At 40.6% G+C, this 18,152-nt stretch overlaps 1 protein-coding gene across 1 annotated transcript in view; it reads left to right on the plus strand.

Annotated features, from left to right (window-relative positions):
* Nucleotides 1–16,672, plus strand: part of LOC133611959 (uncharacterized) — a 21,266-nt gene extending 4,594 nt beyond the window's left edge. Inside the window, exons 2-5 of the mRNA XM_061969156.2 lie at nucleotides 2,018–2,194; nucleotides 6,471–6,680; nucleotides 12,074–12,287; nucleotides 15,926–16,672. Of these exons, the coding sequence (XP_061825140.1) occupies nucleotides 2,018–2,194; nucleotides 6,471–6,680; nucleotides 12,074–12,287; nucleotides 15,926–16,104 (780 nt within the window). The 3' untranslated portion in view covers nucleotides 16,105–16,672. The remainder of the gene's footprint in view (nucleotides 1–2,017; nucleotides 2,195–6,470; nucleotides 6,681–12,073; nucleotides 12,288–15,925) is intronic.
* The last annotated feature ends 1,480 nt before the right edge of the window (nucleotides 16,673–18,152 follow it).

Below are 18,152 nucleotides of genomic sequence, written 5' to 3' on the forward strand. Positions count from 1 at the left end.
GTATTGGCAGGTTATATGGACGGGAGGAGGGAGGTGTTTGTTATGCGGGATTAATTTGTGGCATATTAAATATAAGCCTGGTTGTGTTGTGGCTAATAGAGTATATATATGTCTTGTGTTTATTTACTGTTTTAGTCATTCCCAGCTGAATATCAGGTCACACCCGCCTCTCACAGCATCTTCCCTATCTGAATCGCTCCCACTGCCCTCTAGTCCTTCACTCTCACTTTCCTCATCCACGAATCTTTCATCCTCGCTCAAATTAATGGGGAAATCGTCGCTTTCTCGGTCCGAATCGCTCTCGCTGGTGGTGGCCATGATTGTAAACAATGTGCAGATGTGAGGAGCTCCACAACCTGTGACGTCACGCTACTCGTCTGCTACTTCCGGTACAGGCAAGGCTTTTTTATCAGCGACCAAAAGTTGCGAACTTTATCGTCGATGTTCTTTACTAAATCCTTTCAGCAAAAATATGGCAATATCGCGAAATGACTAAGCATTACACTAGGAGCTGAGCACCATCACACTAAGCATTGGTTGCAGGAACATACTATCTTTGTTAGACAAGATCATAGACTGTATTGGACAATATAGTTGACATACCAAATGTCCATTTCCATTTATTACAAAGTAATAAGAAAAGGTAAATGCCTGACTTACCTATCAAGGAGGAAATTAACAAGTTTGGCATTAGATGAAAAAAATCTTCAATGGTCTCCATCTTTCAAAGGCATCCCCGATACAAATCCTGGTTTTGTTCCTGGCTTTGTCATGAATAAGTTGAGAATGGTAACTTTTAGATGGACTAAGGTCTGACATGTTTAGTAACTTTACCAGTGGCAGTAGCCATACCAAGATGACAAAATTGTGTCTCATAATTAAAACAGATGACAGCCAAATGGATTTTGCTGTTTTGTTTTCAATGAAACAATAGAAAATACGTACTCATATAGTAGTACAGTTGGCACAGTACAGTAAACTGACAGTTAATATTTAAACATTTAACATGTGACATTTCAAACTATTTTGAACAGAAATAGTTCATGCACATTCAGATAAATTCTTCAAAATTAAAATTAAAAATATTTTGGGCCGGGCTGTATATATGCACTAATTGACTGAAAGAGCACGCACTTGGCGCGATGATGTCATGTTATCGATGGAAAAATGCATTTTTAGACCATATGATTTGCCTGAGAGGCTCGGAGACCCCGAGAGTAACAAGCGGTTGCCTTGTTGCCTTTCCATTAAGAACAATAAATTCGTTTTAGTATAAGTTTGCTGGTTTCAAGAAATGTATGTCAAGATAATGGCACTAGCGTTTACCTTATTTAAGAATATTTTTCAACATATTGAGCAAAAGGTCTGTTTTTTTTTCTACCAAGAAAAGTGCACTTGTCATTAGTGAGAATATACTTATTTTAAGGTATTTTTGGGTTCATTGAATTGAGCTAATTTTACTTCTTTTGGAAAGTCTTGACAAGCCAAATTTTCTTGTTCTATTTTCAGATAATTTTGCTTAGTTCAAATAAAATACCCCTCATTTTTGTATTTTTTTTTTCTTGTTTTTGAACACTGACTTTTTGCAGTGCACAGACTTTCTAATTGGTCAAACGGTGGAGGGCGGGGCATCGAAATGAAAACAATAACGATATTTCGGGCCTGTAAATCTAATTTTGAAATGAGCTGAACTACTGTTATCAGTTATGGAGGTATTGGAAAAGATTATTTATTAATGCCTTTTGACATATCAGAGCCATTTAATGATGACTTGACATGAAATTATTACATATGGCTCCTTTAAAACTATCTAAATATTGTATCGGCCTTTAAAGTGAAATATATGTAAATGGCCCGCCCATCTTTGGATTTCTCAGTGTGCTGCCCCCAGTGGACACTTCTAGTAGTGAAGGTAGTGTGTCTTCATAGCCTTGATGGTGGAGCAACCCTGGGACACTACTTCACCACTCTGAATAGTTCCATGTCAAGCCTAACGCTTCCACTTGTGTACTCCAAGTTGACCGAGGAGTACCTGTGCCGGGTCCCTCAGGGCGAGTGGCCCCGTGTGATGGTGGTGGCCGACGGCTCGTGCGGCGACTCCTGCTCCGTGCTGGGTCTCAGCTCCGACTACACGGTGGAGTCCTGCCACGCCTACGGAGCCAACGCCAGCATCGAGAGACTGGACCAGAGACAGGTGAGGGGAACACACACTAAAGGAGAGACTGGACCAGAGACAGGTGAGGGGAACACACACTAAAGGAGAGACTGGACCAGAGACAGGTGAGGGGAACACACACTAAAGGAGAGACTGGACCAGAGACAGGTGAGAGGAACACACAAAGGAGAGGCTGGACCAGAGACAGGTGAGGGGAACACACACTAAAGGAGAGGCTGGACCATAGACAGGTTAGAGGAACACACAAAAAGGAGAGGCTGGACCAGAGACAGGTGAGAGGATCACACACTAAAGGAGCGACTGGACCAGAGACAGGTGAGGGGAACACACAAAGGAGAGACTGGACCAGAGACAGGTGAGGGGAACACACACTAAAGGAGAGACTGGACCAGAGACAGGTGAGGGGAACACACACTAAAGGAGAGGCTGGACCAGAGACAGGTGAGGAGAACACACACTAAAGGAGAGACTGGACCAGAGACAGGTGAGGGGAACACACACTAAAGGAGAGGCTGGACCAGAGACAGGTGAGAGGAACACACAAAAAGGAGAGGCTGGACCAGAGACAGGTGAGGGGAACACACACTAAAGGAGAGGCTGGACCAGAGACAGGTGAGGGGAACACACACTAAAGGAGAGGCTGGACCAGAGACAGGTGAGGGGAACACACACTAAAGGAGAGGCTGGACCAGAGACAGGTGAGGGGAACACACACTAAAGGAGAGACTGGACCAGAGACAGGTGAGAGGAACACACAAAAAGGAGAGGCTAGACCAGAGACAGGTGAGGGGAACACACACTAAAGGAGAGGCTGGACCAGAGACAGGTGAGGGGAACACACACTAAAGGAGAGGCTGGACCAGAGACAGGTGAGGGGAACACACACTAAAGGAGAGACTGGACCAGAGACAGGTGAGAGGAACACACAAAAAGGAGAGGCTGGACCAGAGACATGTGAGGGGAACATTTCAGGATGTTAGAGCGCCCACTTGGTGGTCACGTGAGGATTAAATCCATATATATATATATATTTCCCGGCCCAGTCGATATGATTATGACATTAAGAAGGTTTATTTCCCAGCATGTTTACATTGAAATGGCTATAGAAGGTCCTTCCAGCTATCCATTCATCTCACCTTCTCCACATGTGTCCATCTCTTGTTTTGCCCCTTCCTCCAACTGCTTCCTGTTCTGATTCAATTTTCCTCCCAGGATATGAGCGTCATCCCCCTCCTTGTCAACTAAATGATCTCACTGGTGCTGCTTTGTGTCACTAAAGAGGGAATGGATCAATGCTGAATACAAACACAACTATTTCCATGTGCCCTCAATCATAAGCAGGGGCGGTCAAAGTATTAGATCCCCACACGGAGCTCCTGCATGGCAACGACTGCATCCTCACATTTATTTTCATCACACGTTGCTGCTCTATTTTTTTTTTATCACACCTTGAAATAGATTTGAGAGTCTTTATATAAGATGACATTTTGTAGAGTCACGGCTTGAAGGCACACAAAGTCAAATGAAACGAAAGCACACCTTAAAATAATTACAAACTGAACAATGTCAAGTGTAATAATCTGTTCTAGATTACAGCTGTGGACATTTTAAACCTTGTTTGTTTATTAAGATCCCCATTGGTATTATATTATATATATATATTTACTAATTAATGACCTACTAAGTCAAAATAATGACTTACTGTAAGTAAGTGTTTCGAATAAGCGTTTGAAAAAAAGCTTAAGACGTTAGTTTAAGCGGTGGCTCTTAGGCGGGAAACCCTGATATACAGTATAAATAAATAAAAAAATAAATAAAAATAAAAATATATATATATTATATACTGTGTATATAATATATGTATATGTATGTATGTATGTATGTATATATATATATATATATATATATATATATATCTCCATTTTCTACCGCTTGTCCCTTTCGGGGTCGCGGGGGGTGCTGGAGCCTATCTCAGCTGCATTCGGGTGGAAAGTGGGGTACACCCTGGACAAGTCGCCACCTCATCACAGGGCCAAATATATATGTGTGTATATGTATATATATGTGTAGATGTGTGTATGTATATACCTATATATGTGTGTATGTGTATATATGTATATATATCTATGTGTGTATATATGTATATATATACAGTGTTTCCCACAGGACAGGCATCTATTTGTGGTGGTGTGGGTGGGGGGTGGCGGCGGCAGCGGCGATGACCAAGAAGAACGCGGAGTTGGAATATAATTACAACATTTTATGTACATATTTATATACAGATTTGAACAATTAGTGATTCACTGAAATATATTTATTAATTGTGGTTCTTACAAAAAATATATCTTATAAAATATAAAAGCTAAAATGTCTCTTAAAGCTCTGCCCCTTTAATTAGTGAATACTAAATAATTTAACTGTAGCCTACTACTACAACCATATTATTTACCAGCAACATGAAGTGAAACAGAGGCAGAGGTGTCCTGCCACAGTCAGTCAACCTCCTCCTCCTCCTCCTCCTGCTGCTGCTGCTGAACAGGTCGCACCTGTGGTCCGGACTGTAGGCCTACCTCCTCTCCAAGTCGAGCCCTTTTCGGCCGTTGAAAATATTTTTCTATACTCATCTGTGTGAAGGAGTGAACATCCAACATTAGAATTTATTACTAACGAGCAGAACAGCTCTATGTACAGTGCCGTCTAACCTTAAGCGGCAGCAGCTCAACACATGCAGGGTTCAACGTTAAGGTTTTTTTCTACTTGCCCGACTTCTCAAATCTACTTGCCCCAATATTTTTACTTGTCCTGCCTAGGTTTTTTTCTGGCTGTGTAGTGCTCATGGCTTATATCTTACTAAAATTCTTCCCGTTGACTATTTACAACACTACACAGTAATTATTATTATTATTATTATCTATAATTACATTTAAATGGCATTGCATACATGTAAAATTAAATGCTATTTCACATTATTTGACCAGTAGCAGTTATACCCATCTGAACAGGTCAGCCACCTGTTTAAAGCCCGATCACAGTTGAAATCTTGAAATGAAGGGCCTTTAATGGCCAAAACATTAACCTGGACAACATTTTAACAGCTGGTTGGCTCAGATTTTATTCTTTTCATTGCATTCACATGCTGCAGTGGACAGTGGACAATTTAGCTTCAGTCCATGTGTGTTTATTGACAACAGGGTTATAACCTGGACACGTTAGCTCGTCGGTGAAACGCTCGGTGAAATCGCGGATTAACGTTAAATATATGACGAGCCGCGAGCGATGCAGCTATAACCTATCTACCTATAACACCTGTAAAAATGAAGCAATGCTACCACGCTAGCAAGTGTTAGCTAGCCGGCTATGAGCCACCAAGCTGCTAACTATCGCCAAAAGGCATTCTTCTTCTTCTTCTTCTTCTTCTTCTTCTTCTTCTTCTTCTTCTTCTTCTTCTTCTTCTTCTTCTTCTTCTTCTTCTTCTTCTTCTTCTTCTTCTTCTTCTTCTTCTTCTTCTTCTTCTTCTTCTTCTTCTTCTTCTTCTTCTTCTTCTTCTTCTTCTTCTTCTTCTTCTTCTTCTTCTTCTTCTTCTTCTTCTTCTTCTTCTTCTTCTTCTTCTTCTTCTTCTTCTTCTTCTTCTTCTTCTTCTTCTTCTTCTTCTTCTTCTTCTTCTTCTTCTTCTTCTTCTTCTTCTTCTTCTTCTTCTTCTTCTTCTTCTTCTTCTTCTTCTTCTTCTTCTTCTTCTTCTTCTTCTTCTTCTTCTTCACCAGGTGAATTAAGTGCTATTGGCGAGTTACATTGCATAGTAGGCTACCGCCACCTACTGCACCGGAGGTGTAACTACAAGCAACATTCACAGACAGTCCCATTGCTTTTATGAGCGGTCGAGCGAGTCAAAAGCCGAAAAATCCATTTGTGGCGGACGTAATTCTTTCGTGGCGGGCCGCCACAAATAAATGAATGTGCGGGAAACACTGATATATATATATATATGTATGTATGTATATGTATGTATATATATATGTATCCATCCCATCCATCCATTTCCTACCGCTTATTCCCTTTGGGGTCGCGGGGGGCGCTGGAGCCTATCTCAGCTACAATCGGGCGGAAGGCGGGGTACACCCTGGACAAGTCGCCACCTCATCGCATATATATGTATATATATATATATATATATGTATGTATGTATATATATATATATATATATATATATATATATATATATATATGTGTGTATGTATATAAGTTTTTGTTCTCTTCCAACCGTATCAACAGTGACATTTATTCTCCACACTACCAGGTGCCCACACCGGAGATCCGTGCCCACGGTCTCTACTTCGACCTGTCAGCCTACGGGGTGGAAGCCCTGAGGGAGCAGCGTAACCCCAGCAGCAAAGCAGGCTTTCACCTGAAGATCTACGGCACCTTCAGGAACCGCTACATGGCCCTGGTGTGCCCCGCCTCCGACGCCAGGATGGTGCGCTTCCTCAGGAACACGGCCAACTCCTCCGTGAGTAGACTCTGAAGAACTCCTCAAGTCACCTGGCACCCCACAGTACTTCATATCAACTAATATTGTCATTAAGTAGTTACATCACTTGTTATATTTTATAATAGTAGTTTTTTTAAATAGTTACATCTCTTGTGTCATTTTATAATAGTAGCTTCATTTTTGAACAAATACGTTAGCACAGTGCTTCTCTAACCTTTTCCACTAAGTAGCACCTCAGAAAACACTTCAAGTACCACCATAGTGATATTAAATACAGTAGTGTAGTACACCTAAGTATTCATCAAGTACCACCATAATGATATTAAATACAGTAGTATAGTACACCTAAGTATTCATCAAGTACCACCATAATGATATTAAATACAGTAGTATAGTACACCTAAGTATTCATCAAGTACCACCATCATGATATTAAATACAGTAGAATAGTACACCTAAGTATTCATTAAGTACCATCATAATGACATCAAATACAGTAGTGTAGTAGACCTAAGTATTCATTAAGTACCACCAAAATGACATTAAATACAGTAGTGTAGTAGACCTAAGTAGTCATTAAGTACCACCATAATGACAACATTAAATACAGTAGTGTAGTAGACCTAAGTATTCATTAAGTACCACCATAATGACAACATTAAATACAGTAGTGTAGTAGACCTAAGTATTCATTAAGTACCACCATAATGACAACATTAAATACAGTAGTGTAGTAGACCTAAGTATTCATTAAGTACCACCATAATGACATTAAATACAGTAGTGTAGTATACCTAAGTATTCATTAAGTACCACCATAATGACAACATTAAATACAGTAGTGTAGTGACCTAAGTATTCATCAAGTACCACCATAATGACAACATTAAATACAGTAGTGTAGTAGACCTAAGTATTCATCAAGTACCACCATAATGACAACATTAAAATACAGTAGTGTAGTAGACCTAGGTATTCATCAAGTATCACCATAATGATATTAAATACAGTAGTGTAGTAGACCTAAGTATTCATTAAGTACCACCATAATGACAACATTAAATACAGTAGTGTAGTAGACCTAAGTATTCATTAAGTACCACCATAATGACAACATTAAATACAGTAGTGTAGTAGACCTAAGTATTCATTAAGTACCACCATAATGACATTAAATACAGTAGTGTAGTACACCTAAGTATTCATTAAGTGCCACCATAATGACAACATTAAAATACAGTAGTGTAGTAGACCTAAGTATTCATTAAGTACCACCATAATGACATTAAATACAGTAGTGTAGTAGGCCTAAGTATTCATTAAGTACCACCATAATGACATTAAATACAGTAGTGTAGTAGACGTAAGTATTCATTAAGTACCACCATAATGACATTAAATACAGTAGTATAGTTGTAGTAGACCTAAGTATTCATTAAAAATAAGACAGATTGTATTTAATAAGTGCATTTAATATTTTTTGACACTGCAATATTACACACAGATTGAACAGTCACACTGTGTTTGAATATTTAAGTTATCATTTGGCGTATAGTTAACTGCATTAGTGTATACAAATAATTCATATATTCATAAGCCATCGTATGAAAAATTGTCCCCAACCTTTCTGCTGGTACTGTGTAATTATGTCTGATTGTGTTCATTATATATACACAACAAGACTTCAGTAGCTCGAGTGTGTGTTCACAGTGACACTACACCTGTTGCACAGGTGGAGCGTCACTTTTCCCTCAGCAGATGGACTCAGTCCATTAGTGTGTGTTTTGTTTGCACTGGTGTGTGTGTGTGTGTGTGAGTGAGATGTTCAAGTGTCTGCAGGCACTTACCTGAGCCTACAATAGCATGAGGAGAGAGATGTTGGAGTGTTTGTTTCAAGAGGTCTGCTTTTTGTCAGTAACACTCCTTTTGCAACATGAATGTGTGTAATTGTACTTATACACACACATTCTTGTGTTTCGTACCTTCTTGAGACCTGAGAAAAATGGCTACCTCTTTAGGATCACCCTTTCTAGATATATAAAGATGTGTATTTACAATATACTATGTAAATATAAAAAAGGTAAGCTTTTAGTAAATTTTTAATTTTCATTGTTTACATCAAGTTATTACAGTATGTTTCTATATACATATTCATTTAGTTTTCTTTATTCATTTTGACCAAAGGGGGCGCATTTCAATTTCTTACACACACTTGTTATTTCATATGTTGACCAGAAGGGGAGAACTTTTAAAAGCAACACACAGTCCATTTGAAAAATCCCGCCTTTTTGGGACCACCCTCATTTTGACAGATTTCACCACCAGGGGTGCAAATGAGATCTCTAGTTTTTGTTTTATGCAACGTGCTTAAGGCCGATGACAAAGGAGTCCCGGACCACAGATGGCCCCTGTGCCGCACTTTGGGCAACCCAGCTGTAAACGCTAACTGTTAATGTCCACCCTAGTCTTAGTAGCGTAGTGTATTTGTTCATCCTATGCTCACATATGGCTTGTCTTACATCAGCACCGGAAGTGGTAAAATTAGCTGTTCACCTGGCGGGGATGAATAGGGAAGTCCTTCTTTAGCTGCCATCTTGTTTCATCATATATTGCTGCTTTTGCACCTGTTAATGTTTACTTTTTTACGCACATTAATCAACAAAAAATCCCGACTTTGGAGCAATGTTCACGGACTCTAGTGTTTGGCTCTCTATTAGATGCAATGTTATTGGGACCATGATTTATGTCATCACTTGTTCACACCTCCTCATATGGAAGGTAGAAGGTAGAAATACATGAACACTCACACACACACACTCAAACACACACACACACACACACACACACACACACACACACACACACACACACACACACACACACACACACACACACACACACACACACACACACATTATATTTGTATGCACATTAAATCAACAAAAAAATCCGGACTTTGGAGCAATGTTCACGGACTCTAGTGTTTGGCTCTCTATTAGATGCAATGTTATTGGGACCATGATTTATGTCATCACTTGTTCACACCTCCTCCTATGGAAGGTAGAAGGTAGAAACACGCACACACACACACACACACACACACACACACACACACACACACACACACACACACACACACACACACACACACACACACACACACACACACACACACACACACACACACACACACACACACACACACAGGTATGAAAGGCTGTGGTGCTTGTTGCTACTTGGGCGTCCACTGGGGACATTAACATTAAGCGTTACTTGGAAGCAGACGGTTGTGTCATTGAAAGGGCAGCAAGGAGTGAGGGAGCAAGGAGTGAGGGAGCAAGGAGTGAGGCAGCAAGGGGTGAGGCAGCAAGGGGTGAGGCAGCAAGGAGTGAAGGAGCAAGGGGTGAGGGAGCAAGGGGTGAGGGAGCAAGGGGTGAGGGAGCAAGGGGTGACGGAGCAAGTGGTGAGGCAGCAAGGGGTGAGGCAGCAAGGGGTGAGGGAGCAAGGGGTGAGGGAGCAAGGGGTGAGGGAGCAAGGAGTGAGGAAGCAAGGAGTGAGGGAGCAAGGAGTGAGGCAGCAAGGAGTGAGGCAGCAATGGGTGAGGCAGCAAGGGGTGAGGCAACAAGGGGTGAGGGAGCAAGGGGTGAGGCAGCAAGGGGTGAGGGAGCAAGGGGTGAGGCAGCAAGTGGTGAGGCAGCAAGGAGTGAGGCAGCAAGGAGTGAGGCAGCAAGTGGTGAGGGAGCATGGAGTGAGGCAGCATGGAGTGAGGGAGCATGGAGTGAGGGAGCATGGATTGAGGGAGCAAGGAGTGAGGGAGCAAGGAGTGAGGCAGCAAGGAGTGAGGGAGCAAGGAGTGAGGCAGCAAGGGGTGAGGCAGCAAGGGGTGAGGCAGCAAGTGGTGAGGCAGCAAGTGGTGAGGCAGCAAGGAGTGAGGGAGCATGGAGTGAGGGAGCAAGGAGTGAGGCAACAAGGAGTGAGGGAGCAAGGAGTGAGGGAGCATGGAGTGAGGCAGCAAGGAGTGAGGCAGCAAGGGGTGAGGCAGCAAGGGGTGAGGCAGCAAGGAGTGAAGGAGCAAGGAGTGAGGGAGCAAAGGGTGAGGGAGCAAAGGGTAAGGGAGCAAGGGGTGAGGGAGCAAGGGGTGACGGAGCAAGTGGTGAGGCAGCAAGTAGTGAGGCAGCAAGGGGTGAGGGAGCAAGGGGTGAGGCAGCAAGGAGTGAGGGAGCAAGGAGTGAGGGAGCAAGGAGTGAGGGAGCAAGGGGTGAGGCAGCAAGGGGTGAAGGAGCAAGGGGTGAGGGAGCAAGGAGTGAGGGAGCAAGGGGTGAGGGAGCAAGGAGTGAGGGAGCAAGGAGTGAGGCAGCAAGGGGTGAGGCAGCAAGGGGTGAAGGAGCAAGGGGTGAGGGAGCAAGGAGTGACGGAGCAAGTGGTGAGGCAGCAAGTAGTGAGGCAGCAAGGAGTGAGGGAGCAAGGGGTGAGGGAGCAAGGGGTGAGGCAGCAAGGAGTGAGGGAGCAAGGAGTGAGGGAGCAAGGAGTGAGGGAGCAAGGAGTGAGGCAGCAAGGGGTGAGGCAGCAAGGGGTGAGGCAGCAAGGGGTGAAGGAGCAAGGGGTGAGGGAGCAAGGGGTGAGGGAGCAAGGGGTGAGGCAGCAAGGGGTGAGGCAGCAAGGGGTGAGGCAGCAAGTGGTGAGGCAGCAAGTGGTGAGGGAGCATGGAGTGAGGGAGCATGGATTGAGGGAGCAAGGAGTGAGGGAGCAAGGAGTGAGGCAGCAAGGAGTGAGGGAGCAAGGAGTGAGGCAGCAAGGGGTGAGGCAGCAAGTGGTGAGGCAGCAAGTGGTGAGGCAGCAAGGAGTGAGGGAGCATGGAGTGAGGGAGCATGGAGTGAGGCAACAAGGAGTGAGGGAGCAAGGAGTGAGGGAGCATGGAGTGAGGCAGCAAGGAGTGAGGCAGCAAGGAGTGAGGGAGCAAGGAGTGAGGGAGCAAGGAGTGAGGGAGCAAGGAGTGAGGGAGCAAGGAGTGAGGGAGCAAGGAGTGAGGGAGCATGGAGTGAGGGAGCGAGGAGTGAGGCAGCGAGGAGTGAGGGAGCAAGGAGTGAGGCAGCAAGGAGTTAGGGAGCAAGTGCTGTAGGAAAGATGTTTGTCTCCAACACAAGGTCTTTATTAAAATGTGGAGGTTCTCATCACTACTGTCTGATTCCAATCAATGCAAGTCATCACAATTAATTTATATTCTTGTTTTCATGAAAGAAACATGCTTGTATTATCATTAAACACTTTAATGTCTTTCATAAATAAGTCCATATAAATGATATACATGAATGATCCTCCACTTGCTCCATATAAAGTAGCTGACTTGCAGCAAAAGGCACGGTGGTGAGGATGCGACGTTGCATATAAAAGTCTTTTGTGCCACTGACCAGGTCATGAAGAACATCTTCCATCAGTCCTTCAACGCCTACAAGACGGACATTGAGGCGCGCCTGAGCGAGGTGACAGTGAAGCACATGCAGTGCAGCCGCCGCCTCTTCCAGGTGCAGCTGTCACACCGACGTGTCAGCGCCGCCTTCATCCAGGGGGACAACGTCGCCGTCACCGTGGAAGGGGAGGCGGCCCGCGTCCTCAACTTTGACACAGGTGCTGTCCCCATTCATTATCTCCATTGTTAGAAATATCTCTGTGGAGGTCTCTAATGTGTGGGTTCCCCTGGGACCGACAGAATCATGGTGAGCCCAAGTCCAGGGTTCAACAAGTCTTTTATTTTTTCTGTTTATGTTGAGCAATGTTCGAGTCTGTCTCGTTCACGCCTCTTGCTCGCTCGTGTGTGTCGGCTCTCCCTTCCTCATGGCCTCGGACGCTGCTGATAAAGCAGACAGGTGATTAAAAAATAACCCCAGCTGGGTAATCTACTCACCTGTCAGCTGGGCTTCGAAGTGCAGTATAGCTCGGTTGGTAGAGTGGGCGTGCCAGCAACTTGAGGGTTCCAGGTTCGATCCCCGCTTCCGTCATCCTCGTCACTACCGTTGTGTCCTTGGGCAAGACACTTTACCCACCTGCTCCCAGTTCCACCCGCACTGGTTTAAATGTAACTTAGATATTGGGTTTCACTATGTAAAAGCGCTTTGAGTCACTAGAGAAAAGCGCTATATAAATATAATTCACTTCACTTCACTTCGAAGCCGGGCCATACACACTCCCTTCCGCAGGAGGTGCGCTGACCACGCCCCCCTCCACAGTCTCCTTTATCCAAACAAAGAGCAGAAGAATCTTATAGTGTGAATGCTCCAAAACGTTCACACACACATTTTTTTTCTTCTTCTGCAGATGTTGGCGCGCTCTACCTTCCACATTTTTCACCCGATTCAAACCATTCCAACTTGAAACTGTTCAGCCTATTCGGGAATCGCGCGCTTTCTCTTGACAAATTCCAAAAATTCCCAGATTTCCCAGAATTCCTGCTTTTCTGGCACATTTTTCCCATTTAAAATGAATTGGCCATTTTTCAAACTTCCACATTTTTCAACCGATTAAAACCATTCCACCTTCAACACATTCCACTCATCCTGGACAAACTATCATTTTTCCAAGTCCAAAAATTTCCAGGAATTCCCAGAATTCCCGTTTTTTCCAAACCCTTTTTTCACCATTTTTTATGTCTCCTTCCAAATTTTTCACCCCACTTCAAGCGTTCCAACGTCAAAACATTCCTCTTAATCAGGACAAAAAAACAAATTAGTTTTTTGAACTGGAAAAATTCCCGGTTTTCCCAAAATTCCATAATACCATTTCTCAATAAAAATGATTGTACTACATTTCTCGACCGCTTTGAAAATTCCTACACCAACCATTTAACCAACTCATTCAGAATATTCAATTTATTTGAGCATTTTCAAAAAAATTCCCGCTTTTCCCAAAATTCACAAATTTCCATGAAATTCCCATTGAAAACAATGGGACATTTTTCCAAATTCCACAACTCCCACATTTTTCATCCTATTCAAACCATTCCAACTTCAAACTGTTCAGCCTATTCGGGAATCACGGGCTTTCTCTTGACAAATTCCAAAAATTCCTAGATTTCCCAGAATTCCAGCTTTTCTTGGACATTTTCCCATTCAAAATGAATCATCCATTTTTCAAACTTCCACCATTTCCACATTTTTCAAGCTATTCAAACCATTCCACATTCAACACATTCCACTCATCCTGGACATTCAAGCTATCATTTTCAAAGTCCCAAAAAATTCCAGGAATTCCCGTTTTTCCAAACCCTTTTTTCACCATTTTTTCTGTCGACTACTCCTTCCAAATTTTCCCCCCCACTTCCACCGTTCCACCATCAAAACATTCCACTTAATCAGGACAAAAAACTAAGTTGATTTTTTGAACTGGAAAAATTCCCGGTTTTCCCAAAATTCCGTAATACCATTTCTCAATTAAAAATGATACTACTACATTTCTCGTCCGTTTCGAAAAATTCCTACACCAACCATTTAACCAACTCATTCAGAATATTCAATTTATTTGAGCATTTTCCAAAAAATTCCTGCTTTTACCGAAATTCACAAATTTCCATGAAATTCCCATTGAAAACAATGGGACATTTTTCCAAATTCCACAACTCCCACATTTGTCATCCAATTCAAACCATTCCAACTTAAAACTGTTCAGTCTATTGGGGAATTGAAGGGTTTTCTCTTGACAAATTCCAAAAATTCCGAGATTTCCCAGAATTCTAGCTTTTCCGGGACATTTTTCTCATTTAAAATGAATTGGCCATTTTTCAAACTTTCACCAATTCCACATTTGTTTCCACCTTCAACACATTCCACCATCCTACACATTCAAACAATCATTTTCCAAGTTAAAAAAAATTCCAGGATTTCGCAGAATTCCCGTTTTTCCAAACCCTATTTCCAAAAAAAACTAAGTTGATTTTTGAACTGGAAAAATTCCCGGTTTTCCCGAAATTCCGTATTACCATTTCTCAATTAAAAATGATACTACTACATTTCTCGACCGTTTTGAAAAATTCCAACACCAACTCATTCAGAACATTTAAATTTTTTAGCATTTTCAAAAAAAATCCCGGTTTTACCGAAATTCACAAATTTCCATGAAATTCCCATTGAAAAGAATGGGACATTTTTCAAAGTTCCACAACTCCCACATTTTTCATCCAATTCAAACCGTTCCATCTTCAAAATATTCAGCCTGTTCAGGAATTGTGTGCTCCCTTTCAACAATTATAAAAAAATATTCCCGGATTTCCTGGAATTTCCAAACTGTGCAGCCTATTAGGGAATCGCGGGCTTTCTCTTGACAAATTCCAAAAATTCCCAGATTACCCAGAATTCCAGCTTTTCCTGGACATTTTCCCATTCAAAATGAATCATCCATTTTTCAAATTTCCACCATTTCCACATTTTTCAAGCTATTCAAACCATTCCACCTTCAACACATTCCACTCATCCTGGACATTCAAGCTATCATTTTCAAAGAGACCAAAAATTCCAGGAATTCCCGTTTTTCCAAACACTTTTTTCACCATTTTTTCTGTCGACTACTCCTTCCAAATTTTTCACCCTACTTCAACCTTTCCACCGTCAAAATATTCCTCTTAATCAGCACAAAAAAACTAATTTGTTTTTTGAACTGGAAAAATTCTCGGTTTTCCCAAAATTCCGTAATACCATTTCTCAATTAAAAATGATACTAATACATTTCTCGCCCGTTTCGAAAAATTCCTACACCAACCATTTAACCAACTCATTCAGAATATTCAATTTATTTTAGCATTTTCAAAAAAAATTCCGCTTTTATCGAAATTCACAAATTTCCATGAAATTCCCATTGAAAACAATGGGATATTTTTTCCAAAATCCACAACTCCCACATTTTTCATCCACTTCAAACCATTCCAACTTCAAACTGTTGAGCCTATTCGGGAATCGCGGGCTTTCTCTTGACAAATTCCAAAAATTCCCAGATTTCCCAGAAATCCAGCTTTTTTGGGACATTTTTCTCATTCAAAATGAATTGGCCATTTTTCAAACTTCCACTATTTCCACATTTTTTTCCACCTTCAACACATTCCACCATCCTGCACATTCAAACAATAATTTTCCAAGTTCAAAAAAATTCCAGGAATTTCCAGAATTCCCGTTTTTCCGAACCCTATTTCCAAAAAAAACTAAGTTGATTTTTGAACTGGAAAAATGTCCCCATGGTGTCGGACCTCCTGCCAGTGAGTGTCTTGTGTCCCCCCCCCCCAGGTTGCGGCGTCAATCTTGGCCTTCGAGGTCTGGAGTCCATGGCGAGGTTCATCTACCGCGCAGCCACCGCCGCCGACCAGAGTGACATAATGGAGGCGCTCTCGGAGAAGATGCAGCACTCCAGGAAAGTGGCGGAGACCTTCAAGCAGTCTGGCCTGAGTGAGTCCTTGTACGCCTGACAGTCACACGGGTGGGCACAGTGCCACCTGGGGCTCATGGAAGGAAAAGGTCATGACGTGAAATCACGAAGAAGTGACATTTATGATGAACACATGAGGAAATATGCCAACGTTAAAGACACACACGTCTACTCAAGAGGTCTAAATATGTATATTTTTCACATTTTAAGCCTTAATATGTAGTTATGATTTTCTGATGTATTAGTTTGAGTTGCCTTTTCTCTGCTTTTCTTTTGTGTATAAAAAGGATTATATTCTTTAACAAAAAGATTCTACGAGTGATCCTGTCAAAAGTAGCCAAAGATGTCATATTGATGGAACAAAATCATTGTAGTTGTTATTGGTTTTTATTAATTTTAGTTCACTAAAATAAATGCGAACGTCTTTAAAGATCTAAAATCAATACACATGTTAATTAATAAATACATTTTGAAAGAATGAAAAATATACCAAAATACATTCTTCTTAATTTTAGGAGTTAATACAATTAAAAAATACATTCATTTTTGTTTCTCCCCTGTTTTATTTACTTTGACATTGCTGCCCTCTAGTGGTACACAGAACTAACAACACAAAAGGGCAATTGCACTTTTAAAAAGGTTTTCCTATCAATTACAATCCTTACATGAGATAAGAACACATATGTTTTTATTTTTTTTATGCATCCTAAATCTTAAATTACTGCTAGCAAAAGTCAGCCAACAATGGAGCCAGTGGGAGTCGCTTTTTTGCGCCTGTAAAGTGCTCTAAAGACATTCCAAGGCCTCCATCACCGATTTATATACACGCTGTAAGTGTATATGGCATGTAGTAACATTCATAATAACATGTAATATATACATGATGTAAGTATATATGTCATGTAGTAACATTCATAATAACATGTAATATATACATGATGTAAGTATATATGTAATGTAGTAACATTCATAATAACATGTAATATATACATGATGTAAGTATATGTCATGTAGTAAAATTCATAATAACATGTAATATATACATGATGTAAGTATATATGTCATGTAGTAACATTCATAATAACATGTAATATATACATGACGTAAGTATATATGTCATGTAGTAACATTCATAGCATGTAATATATACATGATGTAAGTATATATGTCATGTAGTAACATTCATAATAACATGTAATATATACATGATGTAAGTATATATGTAGTATCTAGTAACATTCATAATAACATGTAATATATACATGATGTAAGTATATATGTCATGTAGTAACATTCATAATAACATGTAATATATACATGATGTAAGTATATATGTCATGTAGTAACATTCATAATAACATGTAATATATACATGATGTAAGTATATATGTCATGCAGTAACATTCATAATAACATGTAATATATACATGATGTAAGTATATATGTCATGTAGTAACATTCATAATAACGTAATATATACATGATGTAAGTATATATGTCATGTAGTAACATTCATAATATGTAATATATACATGATGTAAGTATATATGTCATGTAGTAACATTCATAATAACGTAATATATACATGATGTAAGTATATATGTCATGTAGTAACATTCATAATAACATGTAATATATACATGATGTAAGTATATATGTAGTATCTAGTAACATTCATAATAACATGTACCGGTAATATATACATGATGTAAGTGTATATGTCATGTAGTAACATTCATAATAACATGTAATATATACATGATGTAAGTATATATGTCATGTAGTAACATTCATAATAACATGTAATATATACATGATGTAAGTATATATGTCATGTAGTAACATTCATAATAACATGTAATATATAAATGATGTAAGTTTATATGTCATGTAGTAACATTCATAATAACATGTAATATATACATGATGTAAGTATATATGTCATGTAGTAACATTCATAATAACATGTAATATATACATGATGTAAGTATATATGTCATGTAGTAACATTCATAATATGTAATATATACATGATGTAAGTATATATGTCATGTAGTAACATTCATAACGTAATACATACATGATGTA

This window comes from Nerophis lumbriciformis, linkage group LG08 (assembly GCF_033978685.3).
Source record: "Nerophis lumbriciformis linkage group LG08, RoL_Nlum_v2.1, whole genome shotgun sequence".
NCBI lineage: Eukaryota > Metazoa > Chordata > Actinopteri > Syngnathiformes > Syngnathidae > Nerophis > Nerophis lumbriciformis.